Below are 25,147 nucleotides of genomic sequence, written 5' to 3' on the forward strand. Positions count from 1 at the left end.
AACGTGTCCTGTCGTCTCTTTCTGGCAGGTGCCAGCTGTTTGTGCGTCCAGCGGGTCGCCTGGACGGGCTGTACGGTCCGTCTTCCAGCTGCGTGGCCTGGAAGGAGCAGGTCCACTGCAGCTCTGAGGTCCAGTCCGTCCTGCAGTGTCCTGCGTCAGACAGCAACCTGCTGCCGCTCATGGTCAGCACGCTGGCCGTCCCTGACGACCTGCGGCACATCAGCAGCCGCGGTGAGGAGGACTGGGACCCCGCCTACATCCTCCACCTGCATCCAACGGCAGCGCTGTGCAACCTGCTGCCGTACACCGTCAGCTACATCATGGAGGTAGGCCGGCTGTCTGCCTGTTGATCGATCCAACGAGTAAATGAATGAATGGCCCGGTTCCTTTAGTCTCCTTGGGTTAGGGGTTGAAATGTCGATGGGGCAGGAAGTCCAGAGTTTCACCTTTCACTAAATCTTTTCCCTGAACCACATTAAAACATTTCTTAAGTCCTGAACAATCTGTAGAGCGTCGGTTGAAAGAATAACATCCCAGGTGACCTTTTCCTCACCCCTTCACAATGACCTCAGCAGGTCTTCAACACCTCATTGTAATGGGTTTTTACATTTTTTACGGATAAAGTTGCCAACATCAGAGCCAGTATCTCTGGACCCTCTGACCTCTGACCTGTGGTCTCTTTTACCCATCAGATCACTGATCTTTTGAAGCGTATGCTGCTGTCATCGAGTCCATTGGATGGGCCCACTGTGGGGGGGGGGGCCCAGGGTTCAGTTCTGGGCCCACTGTGGGGGGGGGGCCCAGGGTTCAGTTCTGGGCCCACTGTGGGGGGGGCCCCAGGGTTCGGTTCTGGGCCCACTGTGGGTGGGGGGCCCCAGGGTTCGGTTCTGGGCCCTCTGTGGGTGGGGGGCCCCAGGGTTCGGTTCTGGGCCCTCTGTGGGTGGGGGGCCCCAGGGTTCGGTTCTGGGCCCTCTGTGGGTGGGGGGCCCCAGGGTTCGGTTCTGGGCCACTGTGGGGCCCCAGGGTTCAGTTCTGGGCCCACTGTGGGGGGCCCCAGGGTTCAGGTCTGGGCCCACTGTGGGGCCCCAGGGTTCAGTTCTGGGCCCACTGTGGGGCCCCAGGGTTCAGTTCTGGGCCCACTGTGGGGCCCCAGGGTTCAGGTCTGGGCCCACTGTGGGGCCCCAGGGTTCAGTTCTGGGCCCACTGTGGGGCCCCAGGGTTCAGTTCTGGGCCCACTGTGGGGCCCCAGGGTTCGGTTCTGGGCCCACTGTGGGGCCCCAGGGTTCAGTTCTGGGCCCACTGTGGGGGGCCCCAGGGTTCAGTTCTGGGCCCACTGTGGGGCCCCAGGGTTCGGTTCTGGGCCCACTGTGGGGCCCCAGGGTTCAGTTCTGGGCCCACTGTGGGGGGCCCCAGGGTTCAGGTCTGGGCCCACTGTGGGGCCCCAGGGTTCGGTTCTGGGCCCACTGTGGGGCCCCAGGGTTCAGTTCTGGGCCCACTGTGGGGGGCCCCAGGGTTCAGGTCTGGGCCCACTGTGGGGGGCCCCAGGGTTCAGGTCTGGGCCCACTGTGGGGCCCCAGGGTTCAGTTCTGGGCCCACTGTGGGGCCCAGGGTTCAGTTCTGGGCCACTGTGGGGGCCCAGGGTTCAGGTCTGGGCCACTGTGGGGGCCCCAGGGTTCAGGTCTGGGCCCACTGTGGGGGGCCCAGGGTTCAGGTCTGGGCCCACTGTGGGGCCCAGGGTTCGGTTCTGGGCCCACTGTGGGGCCCCAGGGTTCAGTTCTGGGCCCACTGTGGGGGGCCCCAGGGTTCAGGTCTGGGCCCACTGTGGGGCCCCAGGGTTCGGTTCTGGGCCCACTGTGGGGCCCCAGGGTTCAGTTCTGGGCCCACTGTGGGGGGCCCCAGGGTTCAGGTCTGGGCCCACTGTGGGGGGCCCCAGGGTTCAGGTCTGGGCCCACTCCTCTTTCTATTGTACTTGCGCCCACTGGGCCTGATATAAATCGCTACAGTAACGTCCAGGCTCTGGACCGGCTCTGGACCGGCTCTGGACCGGCTCTGGACCGGCTCCCTCCTTCAGTGGCTGCTCCGAGGCGACTGACGCATTTAAAGAGTCTCAAGGCTTCAGACTGGCTGCTGGTTCATTCTGTTCATTCATTTTAGATTGTTTTATTGCTGATGTTTCCTTTTTGTAAAGCACTCTGTGATCTTTATGTCTGAAAGGTGCTGCATCAATAAAGTTTACTTACCTTTTCCGTCATGTTTGGGTTGGAATATGTTGGGTTCACTTCATCCAAGGAAACGGCTCATTAAATCTGCCCTGTGTTTTGTTCTGGTGTCCCGCAGAACTCGGCTGAAGTCTCTGAGATTCAGGAGGGCAGCACCTCAGACCTGCTGAACGCCCGCGTGTCGGGCGAGATCATGTCTGTGGCGCTGATCCAGTACCAGGGCCGGGGCTGGCACGGACACATCCAGATTAAACGGGAACTGCCGGAGTTTTTCGCCGTGTGCCTGACCTGCGACGCGGACACGGCGCTGACGGTGGACGTGAGCGTTCACGTGACGAAGACAGCGAGCCGCGTCCTGCTGTCGCTCTTCAGTCCGTACTGGATCATCAACAAGACGAGCCGGGTGCTTCAGTACAGCTCAGAGGACGCCGTCTTCAAGCATCCGGCCGAGTACCGAGACGTCGTCCTCTTCTCCTTCAAGAAATCAAATCTGTTCACCAAAAACAAGGTGAGAGTCGCCGTGAAGGCGGAGTTTCATCAGACCGCCTTAAAGAGCCACGAACCCATCGCTGTTCAGCTGAATGTAAAGACTTTTCTATATTCGTTCTTAAGTTTTTCTCTCTTATTTATTTACCCAATATTTATACTGCAGTTAGGGCTGATCACTGATATGTACCTGTATGAATACATCACAGGTTACAGATCATTTTCTGTATTTGACCTGCTATTTTAAAGCCCATCTGTCATTTAATATACTAACCTGAGGATATTAGAACCTGGAAGAAGCTAATTAGACTGTAACATGTGCAGAACCGCTGCTAACAAATGGAGCCTCCTGGGTTCACGTTACCGTCCCGCACCCTCTGGTGTGTGTGTGTGTGTGTGTGTGTGTGTGTGTGTGTGTGTGTGTGTGTGTGTGTGTGTGTGTGTGTGTGTGTGTGTGTGTGTGTGTGTGTTTCTCCACCATTTCGTCACAGTGATGCAACGATCTTTTCTTTTTGCCTCAGTTAAAATTCACACAACCCTTCACTACATCAACACACAGCAACAAGGTGGAAATAATCAGCTGTCAATATCGGTCCGGTTTCACTTATCAGATTGATCGGCTCCAGGTCAATCAGTCACTGGACATAATTCCTCCATCACTGGATGGTTTTGATCCATCAGATCTGCTTTTTACTAAATCTAATTCGGCTCAGTTTAGGTTTTCCTCTGACCGTAAAGACGTTTCTGTCTACACAGCCTGAGCGTCCATCTGGGTTTGGATTTTAGCATCTTCTTCTTGCATGTGAATTTATTTCATAAGGAACAGTGCATATTAATCAGCATGAGCGCGTTAAAACTGTGTGGTCGCTCTGCAGCTGCAGCTCTGCATCTCCACCAGCTCCTTTTCTGACGGCTTCTCCCTGGACACAGTGGGAAGCTACGGTTGTGTCCGCTGTCCCTCCACCAACATGGACTTTCTGGTACGTCCCATTGTCTCCTACTGGTTTTAGCTCTGAGTGGCTCTTCTGTGAAGCTCCTCCTGTCGCCCCCTGCAGGTGGGCGTCAGCATCCACATGAGCAGCTTCAACCTGACCAGAATCGTCTCCTTCAGTCCGTTCTACACGCTGGTCAACAAGTCTTCATACGAACTGGAGGTGGGAGAACTCCTCAGCCAGACGGCCACCAGGTGGCACTACGTTCCGTCCACCGAGGTGAGGAGAACCGGCAGCAGAACCCGGTCTGGGTCAGAACCTGGCCTGGTTTCGATCTCCTGCTGTTGGTTTGCAGTGCCTCCCTCTCTGGCCGGAGAAAAGCTCCGAGAAGCTTTGTGTCCGAGTGGTGGGATCACTGTCCCACTCCAAGTTCTTCTTCTTCAGTCAGCAAGACAACGGCACCCTGCTGAGCATGGACATGGTCAGTGTTTGTCTCTGGACCTTTAACCTTTAAAGCATTTCCAGTCTTTGACCTGAGACTCTTTGCAGTGTGGAGGGATCATGGTGGACATCAACGTCTCCAATCACGCCACCATCATCAGCTTCAGTGAATATTATGACGGAGCCGCCCCCGCCCTGCTGATCAACCACACGCCCTGGGCCACCATCAGCTACAGGCAGAGGTTACTCACACACACACACACACACACACACACACACACACACACACACACACACACACCTAACCCTATCACAGGAAGGTTTGACACAACGGCCCAAAGAAACCAGGTTGCTGCAGCGAATCAGAAAAGATTAAGATGATGCTATCTGACAGGTTTCTTCTCTCATCTGTACTTCCGTAACGCTGTGACCTTTAACCTTCTGGGTGGTGTAATTAGTATCCAGTGTGAGCATGTGACAGTTGTTGATAAGACTGTTACGACCCTGAGCATCTGCTCAGGCAGGAAACTGTTCTAAGGCGTTTAGAGGCTTTTATTATTAAAATGAAGTCTAAGGGGGAGGTGGGGGGGCAGCAGCCCAGGAATCGCTGCCTCGACGTCTGCTGCCCTCCGTCTGCTGCCCTCCGTCTGCTGCCCTCCGTCAGGCACAGATCTTCTTCAGACATTGACCAGCTGGTCTGCTCCCAGGTTCGGCCCGGTGACGTCTTCATGTCCATGTTTGGCATCAAGCAGAGGAAACAAATAGGGAGATGCAGAAACTAAAACTGGGTAGAAAATTGCAAGGATAGCCGTCGTCTTGGAGGAAGAAATGTAGTCAGAAAAACAACCTGAATGATTGTTGTGATCGGTTATTACAGAAACTTTTGAAATCAGATGGAAGAAAAAACAGCAGCAAAACTCACACTGAGTGGAAATGTTTCTACTCAGTGTGTCGGGACCTGGGCTGATCAGGGCTGAACAGCTTCAGACCCAGCAGAAAGATGCTGACTGCAGGAAAGGCTTCAGAGAACCATTGGAGTCTGGAGTGAAGGAAGAAGGTCGTGTGATTTGATTTACTCCCGTCCAGAATGCCGAGTGCTTCAGGCAGAAGAGGCCGATGAACTGATGCTCCCCTGGTTTCTAAATCTTTCTCTACTAACCGCCTGATAACATTTTAACCACTAAACACCAACCAGGTCCTCTGAGTCCGTCGCCCGCCCCACTGCAGATAAATTAGCTCCAAACTGAACTTGATGCTTGAGCCAATTTTTTCCTCCTCACCCTGAAACTATATTTTTGACTCCTGCAGTGGTTCAGAGCTGATCCACAAGCTGGAACCCTGCGAGGCCCGACGCTTTGCTTGGGACGACCCTGCAGGAACCCGCAAGCTCTGCTGGAGCTGCAAGGAGCATTCAGGGGAGCTGGACCTGCTGCAGGTCAGTGCTGCACACTGTTTCAGTGCCGTCTGGACGGTAGACATACAGTTATGTTCATAATAAGAGCAGTGTGTTTCAGAAGAATTCACCAAATAAAGTGTATTTTAATAAACAAATGCATCGAGGACACTGCACATCCTATTTCAAAACAAGAAAATCGGAAAAAGTAGTTGAACATAATATTTTACGGAAAGTCAAGAGATATAATGTTAAAAATAGCGGTGTTGACATAATGTATAATCTAAGAAATCCTTGAAGATTTAACCTTCCTGAGAATCATAAACCAATATTTAGTCGATCAATTCTGGGATTCAGTCCAGGACAACCGTTACATGTAGCTTCAAGACAATTCTCTCTCTTTTTACTTATTTTTTATTGAACATTTCTTTGAGCAGATACAGTGGAGAGGTATCAATACATTTACCTTCATGTACAAATGTTTGTCATCCATGTCCATTTTTAACTGGTTATGAAAATAACATCATCTTTTCCTCATCGCTCCGCCGTCGGTGGTTCCTGTTTGTGATGTTTTTTAATATTTTTAACAGATATTCATCCAGGTAGAGTTTTTACATGATCTGGGTATTCCATATCCCAATATGTTTTTCAAAATAAGACAAACATTATGCCAGTATGTGTTTAACTTTTGACAGGACCAGAATATGTGCATCAGTCTGGCCACAGAGTCTCCAGCATGGCTGTGAACTGGACACCATCCTGCTCCTGATCTTTGGGGTTATAAAGAATCTAATCAGGTTTTTCCAATTAAATTCCCTCCAAACACAGGAGCAGGTGGCTGTGCTCCGAGTTTTACAGATTTTAAATCATCCCTTATATGTTCCTTCAGTTCCTCTTCTTTAATATATAGCAGATGTCTTCCTATCTGCCATCAGTCCCTGACACAGTGCTGAAATAACTCGAAACTTATTTCCTTCATGGTGAAATATCTCAATTTCTTATGCTGGTTTTAATCTCTTTCTCATAATAATCTTTTATCTGCAAGTATCTATACTGGTCTTGGTCCTCCAGTCCAAATTTTATCTTTAAATTATTAAAACTCAGCCGTTTGCCCTTTTCAACCAATTTACACATTTCTGTAATACCTTTATCTGCCCACTGTTTGAAACTTTTATCATAAATTCCTGGTTTAAACCTCGGATCCTCGGATTCCTTCTTTTTTTTAACAGCTTTATTTCTGTTCATTTTCAAATACATGACAAACAGTTATATTTGGTACATTATTACGAAACAGTGGGTGAAAAAACAAACACAATAGCAAGATTTCAAAATAACCTGACAACTATTTAACACAACTGGTCGTGCCTATTAAAGTGTCAATAAATCGGTCATTATTAATTTTTTTTCTTTCTCCCCATCCACTCCCTGCGTCTCTCTTACAGGATAGTAAAGGTCCAGTTAGTATGATTACCCAACCATAGTACTGCCAGCTTATGTTTGAGCTAATCCATAAGAGTCACTGCATCCCGGCCAGTCACATCCATAGAGGATGACATTTCCATGAAGGGGCCCCATGTTGCCCCAAATGCTGCTTGTTTTCTGCTCACATTATAAAGAATCTTTTCCGGTTTACAGTAAGACACCAACTCATCAATCCATTGTCTTATTAATGACGATTTTTCAGATTTCAAATTTTTTTAAATACATTTTTTTTGCTGCTGTGCTTGCAAGAAGAATAAAGTATTTCTTATAATAATTTATTCTAATAGTTGTTAAATCTCCTAAAATCCACACCTTGGGTTCTTGTTCAATCTGATGTCCCACAACTCTTGATGTGATCTCAATCATGTGTTTCAAAAAGTTTCCTATTATTGGACAATACCATAGCATATGCAGAAGGTCCCCATTGGTCACCTTGCATCTCTGACATTTGGAAGAAATTTTTTGTCCATTTTATTCAATCTATACGGAGTGTAATATCCATCCATCCATCCATCCATCCATCCATTTTCTTGCACCCTTGTCCCTCAGTGGGGTCAGGAGCTGCTGGTGCCCATCTCCAGCTAACGTTCCGGGCGAGAGGCGGGGTCACCTGGACAGGTCGCCAGTCTGTCACAGGGCAACACAGAGACACACACAACCATGCACACACACACTCACACCTAGGGGCAATTTGGAAAGGCCAATTAACCTGACAGTCAAGTTTTTGGACTGTGGGAGGAAACCGGAGTACCTGGAGAAAACCCACCATGCACAGGGAGAACATGGAGACTCCATGCAGAAAGACCGGGGCCGGGAATCAAACCCAGAACCTTCTTGCTGCAAGGCAACAGCTCTAACAACTGCGCCACTGTGCAGCCCGGAGTGTAATGTGTCCTATGGAATATATTAAATTGAGTTTGCCTGTGGTTTGTAGAAATGAACATGGTTTGTGACTGTTCTAATAATCGACTCCAATCCTCTTCCTCATAAACACATCCTATTTCCATTTCCCATTTTTGCTTTTTGGCCGCCTGACGTATTGGTAGTGTTCCATTAAGTATACCGTATATAGAGACGTCAATCCTTTAGTTGAACTGTCTAGCTTGTGACATTAATATGATTCAAAGCAGGTTTCAACCGGGATTGCTGGAAATGTCTCACTAGACTTCTCTTTAATCCAACCTCTGATCTGTAAGAATTAAAAAAAATTGTTTTTAGGAAGATCAAACTTTTTACTCAATTGTTGAAAGTTAGCAAGCGTATAATTAATATACAGATCAGCTACTACTTGAATTTTCCTATTTCTCCAACCCTGTAATGTTGAATCAGCAATATGGCTTGAAAGATTAGGGTTTCCCCACAAGGGTGTTCTTCTAAGGAAATTAATATTTACATCTAAAAGTGAGCGAGACTTTGCCAGGCGGTAAATGTGTTCAGAATTATTGTGTTGCCAAGCTTCTTCTATCGCCTATGAATGGAATGTCCTTTAAGGGCACATGCTTCATCTCATGTTGCTGTATTGAGACCCATCTGGCTTCGCTTTTCTCTGCATGTAGTCAGATCCAAATCGGTCTGTACTGAGAGGCGATGTAGTAATGACTAAAATTTGGAAGATTCAATCCACCCCTTGAATACTGAGCCTGTAGTGAAGTTATCTTAACCCTGCGGTTCTTTTTTTGCCATATGAAGGAATTTATGATTTTGTTAAGCTCTCTGAAAAACTTTTTGGGAACAGTTATTGGAAGGCATTGAAACAGATATATATATTTAGGCAAAGAATTCATTTTAATAGTATTGATTCTGCCTATGAGTGATAAAGGCAGATCCATCCATCTTTGAACATCAAGTTTAGTTTTTTCCATTAACTTTGTATAATTTTGTTTAAATATTTAATCCTCTGATTTACCCACTTGGATAACCAGGTATTTAAAGCCGTTGTTACACCATTTTAATGGGTTAGTAAGAGTTCTAATATTATCATCCTGCACATTTAAGGATAGAATCTCACTTTTATTGTAATTTCATTTGTATCCTGAGGCTGCACTGTATGCTTTAAGGCACAGGTGTCAAACTCCAGTCCTCGAGGGCCGCTGTCCTGCAGTTTTTAGATGTGCCACAGGTACAAAACACTGGAATGAAATGGTTTAATTACCTCTTGCTTGTGTAGATCAGTTCTCCAGAGCCTTGCTAATGACCTAATTATTCTATTCAGGTGTGGTGCAGCAGAGGCACATCTAAAAGTTGCAGGACAGTGGCCCTCGAGGACTGGAGTTTGACACCCCTGCTTTAAGGCATTCTAAAAGAGGGGGGGTTGAGCTGTATGGCTTGGTTATATATAACAAAAGGTCATCTGCGTATAATGAGAGTTTATGCTCATTTGCACCAAATTTGATTCCAGTTACAGAAGCGTTGGATCGGATAGCAGCAGCTAGAGGTTCAATTGCAAGTGCAAAGAGCAGAGGGGAGCTGGGACAGCCCTGCCTACAACCTCTAGATAAGGAAAATGTAGTAGATAGAACATTATTGGTTAGTATATTAGCTTTTTGATTATTAAATAGTGAATAATATGAATAAAAAACATTCCTCATCCAATCTGCACGCAGTTTTAAATGTTCCATGTCTGTAAGATGACTTTCTTGAATAAATGCAATATCTGTTTTCTGCCTCTTTAGATATGTCAGCATTTTCATCCTTTTAATTGGCGAATTAATACCCCTAATATTCTGTGAATACATGTTAAATGATCCATTGGTTAAGCTCTTTGCATAGATGTCTGGCCAAGATGGCGGCTCCAGTTTCCCACCTGGGATTATGCACCATATTTATATTGGTAGTTAATTTGGGCCTTTGTGTAAGTAAAGGTTTAATTTTCATTGAGAGATCGTACATTCCCCAAAATACACACACAAAACCTCCCCTCCTCCTAGAACTCTGTCCCATAAAGAACCCATAACAGAGTAACGATAGGTAGAAAATTCTCCTAAACAACCTTTACATCTGGTGGCTCCAGCAACTTAGTTCAATTCACTACTCATGACATTCTCTATGTCTCCAAAATTTACCACTAACATATTATGGCTTATCCAACAATAGGTTGACTCACAAGGAACTGAAGGGTCATCCATGCATCAACAGCAACAACAAAAAGACCACAAAAAACCTTAATACTTAATATCCTTAATATCTTGAACAACGTGAGTCACCACCCAGATAGCACAAAATGATTGAATCAACGTTGAAAGTGGTCGGTGACTTGAATGTTGAATCAACGTCAGGGTTTCAACCATAACTGACATTATGTCAATGTTGATTCAACCATCATCTGAATGTGGATCTGCATGCAGATTTGAGTTGATTTCATATTGAATGAAAGGATTTATGTACATCTTTAGGTCTGATAGGTAACATAACATACCACTAAAAGTTTCTTCACTGGTGTTAAACACTATATTATTGGCAGATCATGGCTAAACTGTGTACAAAAGGTTAAAAATGACAACATGGGTTTGATATAACATTTTATTTAAGAAAAGGGACAGATCTTTAAACATATTTGATTCCTTTTTGACTGTCAGAATAACAGTCTATTGTCCACAGAAGAACAGAGTCCATGAGGTTAAGCTTTGTACTGTATGAACCAGGGAAACGGTACAAGTTGTGGTAACCCCAGTTTGACTCTGGTTGGCGTCACTTTGATTCCTTGTGATGTCTTCCTCTCATTCTGGTGTGTAATGAAGCCACTTCGACAGTTTTACTGCAGTCCTCAAGAGTCAGCTTTAGGTCAAACTGCAGAGCAACGGCTGGAAAACAAAAATAAAAGTGAGGAAGGTTAGAAATACAAAACATTTGAAAAGTTCTGAAATACATTGAAAGATTAACCAGTGTACTGGTTACAGGTCTGAGAACAAATACAAACCATATAGTTCCCCATGTACACTCACTGTTAAATTAATATTCATCTTAATGTTTACTTATACAACTACATTTACCTATGAAGCTGAAGTCTAGTGTTGGATTCATGATGCTGCACTCATGTTAAAATGAGGGAATCAATATTTAAAATAAAGGCTGTTCATCAGAAAACCTAAAGATAAAACTCAGGGAGGATCAGGGTTTATTTAACACACCAGAGACAGATAAACAGAGCAAAAGGTGATTTATACTGAAGTTGGAAAAATTATAATTTATACAGAATAAACTTGCATCAAATAGCTGGTTTAATTATCAACTACAAATATTTCCAAATACGTTGATTTAATTCATTACTAAATGTCCACGTGCTGATAAAGATCCCACACCAGTAACAATAGGCCAGTTCAGTTTAACCAGTTACCAATTCAAGGATCAACAGACTGAATCAGTCATTAGCAGGTTTAGTTCAGTGTTTCACCTGCCTTACATGTTTTAAGTTTGTGGGTTCACTCTTTGAGGCTGCGGGCCCACCACGATTGGTTCCTTGCCCGCATTTAGGTACCTCAAAGGGTTATACACTCTCACTCGAGATCAGGAACCACCTTGAGCAACAGGGTTAGGGGTTCCTTTCTGCCTCACCTGGATTTAATCTATGGATGATTAACAACTTTTTGCACTTCTTGATGGCTGCAGACGGTCATGCAATCATCTAACTCAGTTGTTCTGGAACAGAGACACATCTAAGCACGTCCCTAAGCACATCATAATAAAACGTTAAAAACAAGTGATTACTATCGCAACAATTTAAAGCCCACCTGGAGCAGCCAGCCTTACACTTCCTTGTCCACCACATGCTCTCCCAGACCAAACAAATAGGCCCCGCCCTATTTTAAAAACTCAAATCCCACAAAATCTCACAGGATTTCATACTTAGGCCTGGAGTGGTGGGCAGGATGAAAATAATACAAAATGAGACATGACCTCAATTACTAAAAATATCTGTTTTGCCCCAAAATAACCAGGATTACTATGGGCACAAAACAATGCCCTTATTTTTCAATAAACACATTTAAGATCAAAGTAATATTGAAAAACTTACCATAAAACTGCTCAGAGGAGAATTCAATTCAGAAGCTGGTTGCAAACAAACCAGCAGCAAAGTGGCTGTTTGGTTGGGACAAACCACTAGTGTAAAAAGGGGGAGTCGGACTGTACAACTAGTAGAGACTTGTAGATGTTTTTGTGTCAACACATTATGCACAGTCAGTAATAATATTTACAGACAAGTAAGAAAATGTACATAAAGGAATCACAACCCAATGTTCTCAACATGTAGTGCATAATTTGAAACATGATTAACCCCCAAATAGTAATAAAATGTTCTGACCCAGAGCTCAAGGATGGGGGGAGGGAAGAAGGGATGAGAGGGGGTAAAGAGGGGAAGGCTGGGAGGAGCAGGTGGGTGTGGGCAGGTTTGGGAGGGAGTAGGGGAAGATGAGGTGAGGAGGGGTGCAACAAACTGCACAGATTGCACACATGGAGGCCTTGGGGGTGGGCTAATCCTGGTCCTCGAGGGCCGGTGTCCTGCAACTCTTAGATGTCTCCCTGGTAGAACACACCTGGATCCAATAGCTGAATCATCTCCTCTGTTCAGGCAGGTTCTCCAGAGTCCTGCTAACAACCTTATTATTTGACTCAGGTGTGTTGAAGTAGAGACACATCTAGTTACATGGAGTTGCCCACCCCTGCCTCAGTCGTTGACGCAGCTGTCGCAGGTTCAATTCCTGGCCTTGGCAACCTTTGCTGCATGTCTTCCCACTTTTCTCGTTACCCCCTTTCTTGTCAATTAACTATTAAATAAAGGCCACTAGAGCCAAAAAAATCTTTAACAAAATAAAATGGGAAAATTTAAAACCCTCACCTAAAATTAAAATTGTGTCACCCGGAGCCCAAGGAGGAGGGGAGGAGAGTGGAAAGGGGGAGGAGAGTGGGGGGTAGATGGACCCAAGTGAGGGGTGGGTGGTGGGGGGAAAGGGTGTGTGTAGAGGGGTGTGAAAAACAGCTTACATTGATTGAACATTTAGATCATGAGTTCTTCCCTAAACCTTGTCCTCAATCAAACTGACCTGCGTGTTTTCAGTTCAGCAAAACCCTGTTAATCAGACATCAATTAAAATCATGTGTGCTGAATTAGGGAAATGCCTAAAACTTGCAGGGCTTGGAGGACCAGAGCTGAAACACACTGGATTCACTTTGACTTTACTTGAAATAATTAAGTTTGATACCATGTTTGTATCCCTTGTCTGACACAATGACTCAAGCTAACCAGGGACAGATTCCCTACTAAGCCACTGTGGCTCTGTGGGTAGAGCAGTTGTCCTGTGATCGGAAGGTTGACGGTTCAATTCCAGCTTCCTCATGTCACTGTGACCCCTGGGCACCTAAACCCAACTGATCTGTGCATTAAATAAATGTGTGAATGTGACTCTAGTGTAAAGTGCTTTCAGTGGTCAAAATGACTGGAAAAGTGTTATATAAGTTTATTTACCATTTCTTAAGTAAACTAAATGATTTGAGTAAGACTGACTTAAATCTGTTATCTTAAACATACTTAGTAAATTTGTTAAAAATAAATTAACAAATTGAGTTGGATGATTATAATATATTGAATTGGTTAAACTTAATTAAGTTGGATAAATTTAATAAATTCAGTTGGATAAACTTAATTGAATTGCTTGTTACCTACAGAAGCAATTCAATTAAGTTGGTTCAACTATTTTCTTTATAGTTGATCCACCGTCAGTTGTTGACCTCAACCATACATGCAACCTTCGTAATAATAATTCAACATTAAATTAACATATTTTGCCAACAGTGAAGCAGCTGTGTGTTTGGGCCATCCCACTCATGTAAATGGTGGGGTGGACCGCTCCACTCCTTGTAGTACGTTGTAGATGTTTTTGTGTCAATATATCACAAACAGTTGGTAGGAATTTTTATGAACAAGTAAGAAAATGTACATAAATGAATCATCACCCACTATCCTCTGCAGTGCTTAATTTAAAACAACCCCTCAGTAATAAAATGCTCTGACCCAGAGCTCTGATGAGGAGCAGAGGGGGGGAGGGGGTGCAGCAAAACAGCTGACATTGATTCAACATTGATCAGACGTTGATCAGACATCAGCATTTCAGTCATTAGATTTCAACCACAAAACAACATTGATTCAATGACACAGTTTCAACTTTGGTTACTTGGTTAGAGCTGGATGGTAGTTTGATGGTTGATCCACCATCATTTGTCGACTTCAACCAAAAATCAACTATTCTAACTATTTTTCAACGTTGATTTAACATCGTGTGCTATCTGGGCACCCTTTTCATTAATGTCCAATTATAATAAGCACCACAGTCATTTCAACCACTGGACAGTGGCGCAACTACACATTATTCAGGTGGATGCAAAAACATAGATCGCATCCCCCCGCTTGATCACCGCCAGCTTCGAAGGAAGCATCATGGCAGCAATCAACTCTTTCAATTGTGCTTCGTGTTGCACTGGGGTTCCGTCTGCTCTTTTGAACCCTCTTTGTTTCCATATTGCGGCAAATAAAAAGCATACGCCAGGGGCATAGGCTGAGTCAGTGAACACATTTGCGACTTTAGACCTAGCCATTTTACAGGCTTCAGTTAATGCTTTAAGTTCTGCGAGTTGTGCAGAACATGGTTGGATCACATCTTTCAGCTTTGACGGTTACAAAATGTTCACCTAATTGTTGTACCACTGCAAAACCTGCGTGGTTTCCTAGGTGATCTCTGAAACATGACCCGTCAACGAAGTATGTGATTTCTGCGTCAGGCAAAGGAGTGGATTCCAAATCTGGTCTGAGTCTTGTGTATTTCATTGTTTCCGCTACACACTCATATGGTTCTCCGTCACAATCCAGAGGAATCACATTTGCCGGATTATTGGTGATACATCTTTGAATAGTTATGCCAGGATATGTCAGAAGTAACATTTGAATTGTCCTTTAACACTTAAAGGACAATTCTGTCTCTTTATTATTTATTTTTCTTCCATCACCGTTAATCGACCCGTACCGCTGCGTGCACCCCACAAAAATGGTATCAAAACGTTCAGCTTGATACCATTTTTATTATTATTATTAAAAATAATAGGGAGCTGTTACTTTTAGTGGGATTCCGAGTTAAAATGACGACATAAATTGAGAAACAATGAGAAAAATCGAGGCTGAGTGTCTCACAGAATTGGCAATCTTTCTCTCTGAAACACACACAGCACTGTGGAGGTCTGACTCCAAAACTCTTATACTCCCCCTCACAGGCACAAATATCGGCCTATTGGTCTGAAAATCGGTCATGACATAGATACATATGCCTGCTCCCGTAAAATGTTTTAAAAATGTTGCTAGGACTTTTGGTTTTGTGTCAGGGTCCTTGAGACCGATGCTGGGTGTCTCCCAAGTATAGAAACTCTGTCTCCAGCATACTGTCTGACAGAGAGAGCCAGCCCAGGTCCAGATAATTAATTACCATAGCAACAGGTCCCAGAGAGGCAGTGAGTAGTCTCACAAACAGGCGCAGAGACAGGTCTCACAATACATTGTGGGAAGAATACATATTTCCTGTGACTATTCATATTATACTTAGATAAAATAATTATTTCTCTGAATTTTTGAGTGTGAATTAAAATCCTTTGCATGAAGATTGAAATTTTTTTTAAATAAACAATTACCGACTGTCTTCATGTTTTTATTTCGGACCGTGAGTGAGAACCACATGTGCGAAGGTTATAGTCGTCAGTCTGGGACTGAATTTCACTGAGCACGGGGTTCAGCCATTGTAGTGTAGTGTTGAACCAAGTCAGCTGTAGCATTATGGTGATGGACCTGGCAAGCGTTTCTGTTATTGCGCTCTGGTGGGGAACCAAGTCAGACCTGCACGGATGTGTGAGCTTGTGGCTAAAATGCTGGGTCCAAAGCGATGGACTTCTGCTGGCCCCATTTAAATTTCTTCAGAAAATTTCTAGTTAAATAATACCTTTCTTCTGAACAGTGTCATGAGCGACCCCTATTACTTTGTTCAAATGCACATCCAGCAGCATCAGTTGACTAGAATCTTACATAAGGGTCACCTGCTTAACACCTATGTATTTCCTATAATCAATGACCTCATTGATTGAACTCAGCACTGCTATTTTTTGAACACGCCCCTTTCAGTAAATGATTCAGTCTCACAGAATCAGCAGCATGAACATCAGGCCTGTTGGGTCTGTTGGTTTACTAAACCTCTAGAAACGTACTGAGGTGTAGAAGTTGAAAGTCAAACAAAAACAGTGAACACAACTGTACATCATTATAGTCTCTTCACTTACCTGAAGCTTCTGCAGCCACAAAATGAGCAAAGTACTTCTAATCAATTCATGAGGCAGTATGTATTATTGAAGTTGCTACATGTTTTTGTAAAGTATGGCCAAAGCAAAATGAAAAATCCATCAATCTCTTGAAGACCCAGAGGTGTTTGCAACATGCAGCTAACAGTAAATGTTTTGTGTCTTGAGAGTTCCTGGAAGGTCCAACTGCTGATTTGTTTGTTGCGTAAAATCCGTTCAGGGATGTGAGGAGGAACAGCTCCTCCTGTCTCCCAGGAGCTAACCCTAACCCCTTCAGTCCTTTCTGTTCCACAACCAGCTGCCTGTAAATGTGGATGCCGTTAAAACCTCCAGCACAGCCGCTTCATAGAGCGTCTCGCTTTGCCTCCTTCAGGATGATGTGAGTCAGTTTACCTATGATGGCCAGGCTCAGATCCACTGGGTGTCCTTCCTGGATGGACGGCAGCGGGTGCTGCTGTTCACCGAGGACACCGGCGTGGTGACCAAGGCTCGGCAGTCGGAGGAGCTCGAACAATTTCAGCAGGAACTGAAAGTGTCTCTGCAGAACCTCGGCCTGTCGCTCATCAACAACGGCAACCGGCAGGAGATCGCGTACATCGGCATCACCAGGTAAACTCCATGATGTCATTGACTGAACAGTGGAGGCACAGATACCTCCAGAAACACATTAGAAAAACTTTTGAATAATTTTATGATAATTCTTGAAGCGTTTTTAAAATAAATATGGTAAAGCCACAACAAATATCCAGGCACTTTAACCCTTTCAGTCATTAGTTAGTCCTGAGCGTCCAGCGCTGCGGATGCAGTGACTCTGCTGCGATTCTGCCTCACAGCTCCGGCGTGGTTTGGGAGTTTAAGCCAAAGAATCGCTGGAAGTCCTTCAGTCAGAAGAACATCAACCTGCTGGAGAAGGTTTACCAGAGTCAGCTGAGTGGGAAGACGGAGGGAGGCTGGGTCAGACTGGACAGCAACCTGGAGGTCAGAGGTCACCACAAGCAACTCCGTCCGGGGTCCATATGTGTTAATCTGACCCAGACTTCTGTCTGACGAGCTGACTGTAAGTTTGTGATGTCACCGGTCGCTAGGTGAACCTCAGTTCAGCTATCATGATGATGCGCCAACCCCATTCGTGCCCTGTGAGGAGGAACTTCCTGTCTGGGATCCAGGTGGAGTTCAAGAGGTCACTGCACCAGCGCAGCCTGAGAGCCCAACTGCACTGGCTGCAGGTAAACGTTCACTCACCTGGACACACACTTGGACTGAACCTCCCTCTCCTAGACTCAAACACTGGTTTATTGGTTCCAGGTGGACAACCAGTTGCCTGGTGCGGTTTTCCCCATCATCTTCCATCCAGTCCCTCCACCAAAGTCCATCGCTCTGGACTCAGGTGTGTCTTTCTATTCCCATTAAGCCTCAGACTTACTGCAGCGAGTCTAACTGTGAGTTCTGCCTCCTCAGAGCCGAAACCCTTTATCGATGTGTCTGTCATCACAAGGTTCAACCAGCACAGCAACATCACCCAGATTAAGTAAGAACCAGGTTCTGTGAGTGACACCTGGATTCAGGTGAGTCTTCTAACCTTCCTGTGTGCTTCAGGTACTTCATGGCTCTAGTTCAGGAGATGGCGTTGAAGATCGACCAAGGTTTCCTTGATGCTGTTGCAGCCCTGTTCAGCTCAGCTGCTAACCTGCAGAATGATGGGAAGAAGGTGAAGAGAAGCAGAAACTGGATATTTTCTCTAAACTTCGCAGATGAGATGTTGCTTTGAGCTGTTTGTGTTTCAGTCGGGACTCATCGAAGGAGATCTGAAGCGCCTTCAGGCCGAGCCGACTGACGCCTCTCTGTCCGACGTGTCAGGACTCAGCTTCTTTGAGCATTTTCACATCTCACCTGTCAAGGTAACTTCAGTCCTGCTCTCTTTGCTGGATGAGACTGAATTAATCTAATATGTTAAGAACCTCCAACCTGAGAGTTGTTTCTGGAGGATGTCCAGAAAGCCCTCACTGGTCCCGCTTTACCTTCCAGCTCCACCTCAGTCTGTCTCTGGGCTCCAGTGATGGTGACTCTGTCCAGAAGAACCCCATTACTCAGTCCCTGAACCTGGTGCTGAAGAGCATCGGTGCTACTCTGACCAACGTTGACGATATCATCTTCAAGTAAGTATCCTCTGTGCAGAAATGGCTGCTGAAGTAGTTTCTTTGTCCGGATTTTGATTCTCCTCTGTGTTTCTGTCAGACTGGCCTTCTTTGAAGTGAGGTACCAGTTCTACAGCAAAGAGAATCTGATGTGGGCCGTGGGCCGACACTACTCTGAAGAGGTAACATCATTACCCTTCCTTAGCCTGATCCTCTAACTGTTCAGCCTGGGATGTTTGGTCGGGTCCTGCCAAAGTGTGTGCTGTGAACTTCTGGACTTCTCTTCTTTTTGCAGTTTCTTAAGCAGATGTATGTTCTGGTTCTTGGCCTGGATGTGCTGGGTAATCCGTTCGGAGTGATCCGAGGCCTGTCCCAAGGCGTGGAAGCCTTTTTTTATGAACCATTCCAGGTAAAACATCTAGTTTATTGCAAGATCCACATTAAACCCGACCCAGGAGGAGGTTCTGATGGAGGGGGGTTCTGTGTGTTTGCCAGGGAGCTGTTCAGGGTCCAGAGGAGTTTGCTGAAGGTTTGGCGATCGGGGTCCGCAGCCTTTTTGGTTCAACTGTTGGTAAGAGCCTTGGAGGAAGATGTTGATTTAACTTGTGACGGGTCCTGATCTCTGTGGTCGGTGCTTCCAACATGGGTGTTTCTCCTGTAGGTGGCGCTGCAGGAATGTTCTCCAAGATCACAGGTTCCATGGGAAAAGGCCTGGCTGCCATGACCATGGACAAGGAGTTCCAGCAGGAACGCCGGGAGGACATGAACCGGCCGGCGAAGGACTTCAAAGACAGTCTGGCCAAAGGAGGAAAAGGACTGCTGAAGGTCTGGAGAGGTTCTGGTTCTGGTTCTGCTGGACCAGCAGTGATCTGATGCATCTCAGTAACAAACCGTGTTTCTGCAGGGCGTTGTTGGTGGGTTTACTGGCATTGTCACCAAACCAGTGGAAGGTATGTGTTTGATGGCTCCTATTTGTTGGAAACACAAAGTTCAAGTCATTTTCAGGAGAACAGAAACAAATTTAGGATTTCTGACCCTAAATAAAAGAAAATACAAGTTTTATGAAAGATTAATGAATGAATTAAAGCTTTGAAGTGTTCTCCATGAAATCCCAGAAACATTTGTTTTCTGATTGCAACCTGACAAACTTCCTGATCCGGATTCCTCGAACCCAGAATCCAGATCTTTTAGATGTTCTCTTCTAAAATACTTTGACTCATCTGGACTCTGGAAGCCCTTCAGGTTCTTTAAAACCATCCGAACTTCCAGGGTCACGACCTGTTAGATCATGTAATCTTCTGGATTATTTGATCCAGATTCTGAAAATATAATATTCCCTGTCACTTCAAATAATAGTAATAAATAAAACGGCAACTTTAGAAGTGTTAAATGATTAAATCGGTTTTGTAGATAAAAATTCAACACTGCAGCACTTTTTATTGACTTTTTATTCAGCTGATTACGAAATGTTACTGAGAAGTCTCTCTACATCGGACTCTCTCCAATCAGTTGGTTTTTAAACAAATTGTCCGGCAGGTCACAGTGTGGAAGGTCATTCTTCCACCTGCCTTTAAGTATCCAGGGGTGTTCTCCAAGGTTCTGTCCCAGGTCCCCTTCTTTTTATAATCTATATTAACAGTTTAGATAAAAATGTCCCAAATGCTAATTGTTGTCACTGTTTTATGCTACAATACAGTTAAAAGTTCATCAAGCATGTGATTACCCATATGATTTAACTTTATTAACCATTTCTAATGTTCACACTGAAAATCCTGCAGAAAAGTTTTAAGTTGAATTAGATGGTTTTTAAGGCCTCAGCTTGTAAATAAGGCATTTTTTGGTAAATGCTTTGATTAATATGAATTAGTATTCTAATTTGTTTTCACTCTCTAAGCTTCCTGTGCTGTTATTGTCTTATTTGTTGTATTTTCTTTGGGTTTTGATTCATGGATGTTGCTGCCAGTCTTGGTTTCTCTTGAAAAATCGATTTTTAATCTCCTTGAGATGGAGACACCTGGCTAAATATGGGTTACATACAACATCAATCTTGTTTAGCAGATCCACCTGACCTTGTTCTGTCGACCCATCAGAACCTCATGGATCGGGTCCACATCACTGAAACCCTCCCGATTACTCAGCCAACAGATTTTCTCACATCTTTGATCCAAAACTCTTTGCTTTATTTTTAGCAGATCCTCGAAACCAAACTGCTCAGAACCTCTGGCTGCCGACTCGCACCTGGTTGCCAGAAAAACCCACCGCGTGTTTTTTGTCCTGTTGCTTGTTGCCGGTTTCCGGTTGAAGCCACCCTGTGTTTCTGTCCCCAGGAGCCAAGAAGGAGGGCGCGGCCGGTTTCTTTAAGGGCATCGGGAAGGGCCTGGTGGGCGTGGTGGCGCGGCCCACCGGCGGCATCGTGGACATGGCCAGCAGCACCTTGCAGGGCATCCAGAGGTGAGGTTCGGCGGCTCGTGATGCGTTTCCTCTGGGAACTTCCTGTGGGCGTCTAAATGTTGTTGTTGTCTCTGTTCTTCTCTAATTTTCACATTTTTCTGCTTTTGTTTTCTGTCTGCTGTGGTTGTTGGGATTTCTGTTCTCTGTGTTCTTCGCTGTTTGGGGTGTGAGTATTCCACCTGAACTGTTGGAGCTGAGCTCTGTCCATGGCTGCCGCTCAATCAGGTTGTTAATCAAGTTGCTGTTTGACTTGATGATGGAGCTGAGCTTTAACCAGCTGCAGATGTTTGCATGTTAAGTGATGCTGCACACTGACGGTAAGTCAGCATCGTGTTTTGTGCACCGGGTCCAACTCGCCGCTTGTGGCTCCGCCCCTCTGTCAGCATGTTGTTTGGCCACGCCCCCTGAGGAGAACTTCCTGTCCCGCCTGCCGGAGCACAACAACAACTGCATGAAAACTTGTCAGCACCTTTTCTTCTTCGTTGACTTCCCTACGAATTAAAACCATCGACCGAAACGAGGCTGAAATGCTCCTGGACGACCCGATGGATGGTCCGATGTTCACTGCAGTCAGAACCGGTGTTGGTCTGACCTCAGGGGACGGCGGTCCGACGGGTCTGAATGGTTCTGATTGGTTCTGGGTTGCATGGTTCTCACTAACAGCTGCTCTGTCTGTTGCCGTTTTGCAGAACTACTAAAAGTTTTGGTGCATAAATGTTTCTGGAGCTTCTGAGGAGTTTCTGTTTCCAAAGCAAATCTTGAGATTTTGTGCAAATGAATTTAAATGTTGATAAAAATAGTGATGATGTCAAAGTGAACAAATTCCCACTGAGATCAGATAGAAGGAGCTGAATTAATGGCTCCTCTCCTGGTTGGAGGGTCCATCTGTCATGTGACCCATAAATAACCTGTTGAAGTTTCACGCTGCCCCTGCAGAGGCCCCACCAGGTGAGCCCTTACCTGAGAGCAGCAGCTGCAGCATGACTGGGCTCGGCTCAGAGTCCAGTCAGGATCAGAACCGTCAGTCCGCTAGAGCAGGGCTGCGACTCCACACCACTCTGAACCGCTCATTCAGGTGTGTGTGTTTGTGCGTGTGTGTGTGTCAGAGCGGCCGAGGCGACAGAGGAGGTGACCAAACTCCGGCCGGTCCGTCTGATCCGGGAGGACGGGATCATCCGACCTTATGACCTGACGGAGTCGCAGGGTTTCGACCTCTACCAGGTTAGACTCTTCTCTGTTTCCATAGCAACAAGGCATGTTTTCCTGCATGAGGTCAGAGGGAACCTAGAGGAGCAGACGGTACCGACGCTTTAACCGGGTCAAGAGGTTCCTTCTCCGGAAAGTTTTTAAAGTTAAAAACTTTGAAATAAACCAACAAATCTGAAGAAAAATTCAGTTAAAGGTCCAGAAAAACCAGAACAGAGCCGTTCGCTTCAGAGGAAACCCGAGGACTGAAGGTTAGGGTAGCGGATTGACAGTCATGACCGGGTCAGGATGAGGAGTCTGGTTCTGACCCAGTTGGCTTCCCGTAGGCGTCTGTTCAGACCAATCAGCTGTGTGTCGCTGGTCTGAGCCGATCCTCCGATGGACGAGCCGATGTGGCGAGTCGGTCAGACGAGGATCTGCAGTCTGTTGGAAAGCAGCTCCTAAACGGCCGGCGGTCCGATAACGGGCACTGAGCCGGGCAGCTGCTGCTCTGCTGGACGTCCAACAGGCCAACGGCTCCACGACATCTGAGGCTTTATGATGTGACGCGACATGTTGGGGCCGTTTATTGTCTCATCTTGTCTGATCACCCAGTGGACATGTCCCACAATGCACTGAGTAAATAACTGAGTCTTGATGCTCACTGACAGCAGGCTGGACTGAAAATTATACACAAACCAAGAGAAATATTAGTTCTGAACAATAAAATGTTCATTTAACTCCACATGGCAACAGTATCTGACACGGGCCTTTTATAGTTTTGCTCAGTGTATTTGCTTGCTAAAAAAGTTCATCATCACGGTTCTACAGAACCTCGACCTGGTTTGGAAAAAATCTGTTTGACATGTTGAATCACAGTCAGAGAAACTTTAGTAATAATCTAGAAAACTCTGAAAAATACTACTAGTATTAGTCAAAAGCCTTTTTTGACTCTTTTGACTAGTAGTAACAATGACAGAACCTGTAAATCATCCTATCAATGTTTCCTCTGCATTTCTGCTCCCGTGACCTTCATCTCCCCTCCTCTTCCTCGGCTCGTTGCTCTTTGTCCTCATCATGAATCACTGGCTTCACTTCACCAGGCAGCTGTGATTTGAGGTGGAATCATCCTAACCTTCTTCTTCTTCTTCTGTTTGCTTCCTGCAGCCGGAGGAGGACGTGGCTGGTGATGAACATTAACCCCGTCAGTTTCATGGTTCTTTGATATAATCCTCGTTAATCTACAGATATTTATAAATGTTGAAATATGAATATTAAATGGAGATCAGATTTCCATGCATGCAAAACAAACACTTTTACTCCCATCTTGTTATTTTTTCTAAACTCTTTGCTTTTTACTTTTGGTTTATAATCATTTATATTTCATTTAAAGCCAACTCTAGAGTTATTTTTATATAAATAAATTCATCATGTTGTCGCTTTAAAGCATTAGATGTTAATGTCAGAATCTCCACGGGGTCGTATTGGATCGAATCGTTAACCTTCTTGTGAAACTGGCTCTGTCATCAGTTTGTGTTCAAAGTTTAATAAAAATATGTCAAACTTGTTTTCTTCTATCAAGCATTTTGTCATCCCATAATCCATAAAGTCTTGAAGCTCCTCCAGCTCCAGAACTCTGAGCTGGTTCTGCTGAGATCTCTGAAGGTCCCAGCAAAGCATTTCAGTTTGGATGACGGCTGGACTTTGACTAGACCAGGGGTGCTCAAGTCCAGTCCTCCAGATGCATCCCTGCACCAACACACCTGAATCCAAAGAACGGCCTGTTCAGACTGACCCTGGTCTGTTGGGGTCAGGATGCTTCTAAACGTTGCAACATCTTGGTTCTTTTTTCTTTCTTGATCAGCAGCTTTACAGACAGACTCTAGAAAATGTTGGTCTATAGAGCAGATCCCGGTCCATTCAGAACCTGCAGCCCCGATCATAATACCTCCACTACTCTGCTGTTTCTGCTTTTCTCCATCTTGTCCAACGTCTCCTCTCTGGTCTCGTCTGTCCAGAGGACTCTGTCTCGTCTCTGCTAACCTCAGTGCAGTGGCCATCTTGTGCCTAGACAGAAGAGGCTTTCAGTGTGACATGACCTTTGACCTTTAACCTGCTAACTGAGGCCTGTAGAGTCTGAGGTGGAGCTTTTGGTTTCTGGTCATTTCTCTGAGCTTCATGCTCTGACCTCTGACCTCTGACCCTGCTGGGATGTCCGAGAGTCTCCCTCTCTGGAGGATGATGGACTCAAAGTAGTTCAGAAATTAACTTTGACCCTTCCCAGGCTGATGAGCAGCAGAAGTTGCTGACATTGTGTTGCAGCACCTGCAACCTGTAGAGCAGCAAAACTGGTTTAGTAGAGAAGCATTGACGATCGGTTCATTGACGATCGGTTCATTGACGATCGGTTCATTGACGATCGGTTCATTGACGATCGGTTCATTGACGATCGGTTCATTGACGATCGGTTCATTGACGATCGGTTCATTGACGATCGGTTCATTGACGATCGGTTCATTGACGATCTGATCAACTGCTCCTGTTTGCTCCGCTTCTCTGCTTCAGTGGAAGCAGCAGAGTGAACTGGGCTGTACTGGTTGGTTACTGGGAGATGAACTGGTTGAGGTAAGCTGCCTTCCTGGTAAGTGAGTCTTCAGTGACTCTGCTTGTTGCTGAACAGCAACAGGAACCGTTTTGCAGGATTGATTGTGTTTCTGTGTCTGCAGAGGATCAAACATCTGGACGGTGAAGTGTTCAGAAGCTGCAGTCCGACTCCGGGCCACAGGAAGTCCAACATCCTCGTCACCAACAGGTGGAGCCGCCCGAACGGCCAGCAGCACACAGAGCCTCGCTCGGTAGCGCTGTGTGACGCAGTTCTGCTTGTCGTTGTGTAGGCGCGTGTTCTGTGTGAAGGAGCTCGATTTGCTGGGTCACCTCACTACTGACTGGGAATGCTGGTTTGAGAACTTCCACCGTCCTCCAGCGGTTTCCGGATCAGAGCTCAAGATTTACTGCAAGGTAACGGTGCTGCTGGCATGTTGCTGCTAAACCTCACCTCTGCACATGTCTGTGGCTCCTAAGCCTGGAGTCTAAGCTGGT

The 25,147-nt window shown here is 45.6% G+C and overlaps 1 protein-coding gene across 7 annotated transcripts in view; it reads left to right on the forward strand.

Moving 5' to 3' along the window:
• The window catches only part of vps13c (vacuolar protein sorting 13 homolog C), a 72,283-nt gene that overhangs the window by 44,107 nt on the left and 3,029 nt on the right, over positions 1–25,147 (forward strand). For 5 of the 7 annotated variants that reach the window (XM_008402710.3, XM_081605719.1, XM_081605720.1 and 2 more), the window contains 24 exons: positions 29–326; positions 2,338–2,727; positions 3,581–3,685; positions 3,761–3,916; positions 3,993–4,118; positions 4,187–4,320; positions 5,387–5,513; positions 16,651–16,886; positions 17,111–17,255; positions 17,363–17,503; positions 17,583–17,664; positions 17,736–17,805; positions 17,874–17,985; positions 18,062–18,175; positions 18,303–18,433; positions 18,513–18,594; positions 18,708–18,821; positions 18,908–18,983; positions 19,074–19,237; positions 19,317–19,362; positions 20,740–20,863; positions 21,970–22,084; positions 24,775–24,860; positions 24,943–25,066. In XM_008402710.3, the coding sequence (XP_008400932.2) occupies positions 29–326; positions 2,338–2,727; positions 3,581–3,685; positions 3,761–3,916; positions 3,993–4,118; positions 4,187–4,320; positions 5,387–5,513; positions 16,651–16,886; positions 17,111–17,255; positions 17,363–17,503; positions 17,583–17,664; positions 17,736–17,805; positions 17,874–17,985; positions 18,062–18,175; positions 18,303–18,433; positions 18,513–18,594; positions 18,708–18,821; positions 18,908–18,983; positions 19,074–19,237; positions 19,317–19,362; positions 20,740–20,863; positions 21,970–22,084; positions 24,775–24,860; positions 24,943–25,066 (3,298 nt within the window). Of the gene's footprint in view, positions 1–28; positions 327–2,337; positions 2,728–3,580; positions 3,686–3,760; positions 3,917–3,992; positions 4,119–4,186; positions 4,321–5,386; positions 5,514–16,650; positions 16,887–17,110; positions 17,256–17,362; positions 17,504–17,582; positions 17,665–17,735; positions 17,806–17,873; positions 17,986–18,061; positions 18,176–18,302; positions 18,434–18,512; positions 18,595–18,707; positions 18,822–18,907; positions 18,984–19,073; positions 19,238–19,316; positions 19,363–20,739; positions 20,864–21,034; positions 21,812–21,969; positions 22,085–23,215; positions 23,616–24,774; positions 24,861–24,942; positions 25,067–25,147 lie in introns of those variants that run through there. The other 2 variants (XR_014087058.1, XM_008402718.3) reach the window with 2 other exon arrangements.

This window comes from Poecilia reticulata, chromosome 3, assembly GCF_904066995.2.
Source record: "Poecilia reticulata chromosome 3, P_reticulata-male-v2, whole genome shotgun sequence".
Lineage (NCBI taxonomy): Eukaryota > Metazoa > Chordata > Actinopteri > Cyprinodontiformes > Poeciliidae > Poecilia > Poecilia reticulata.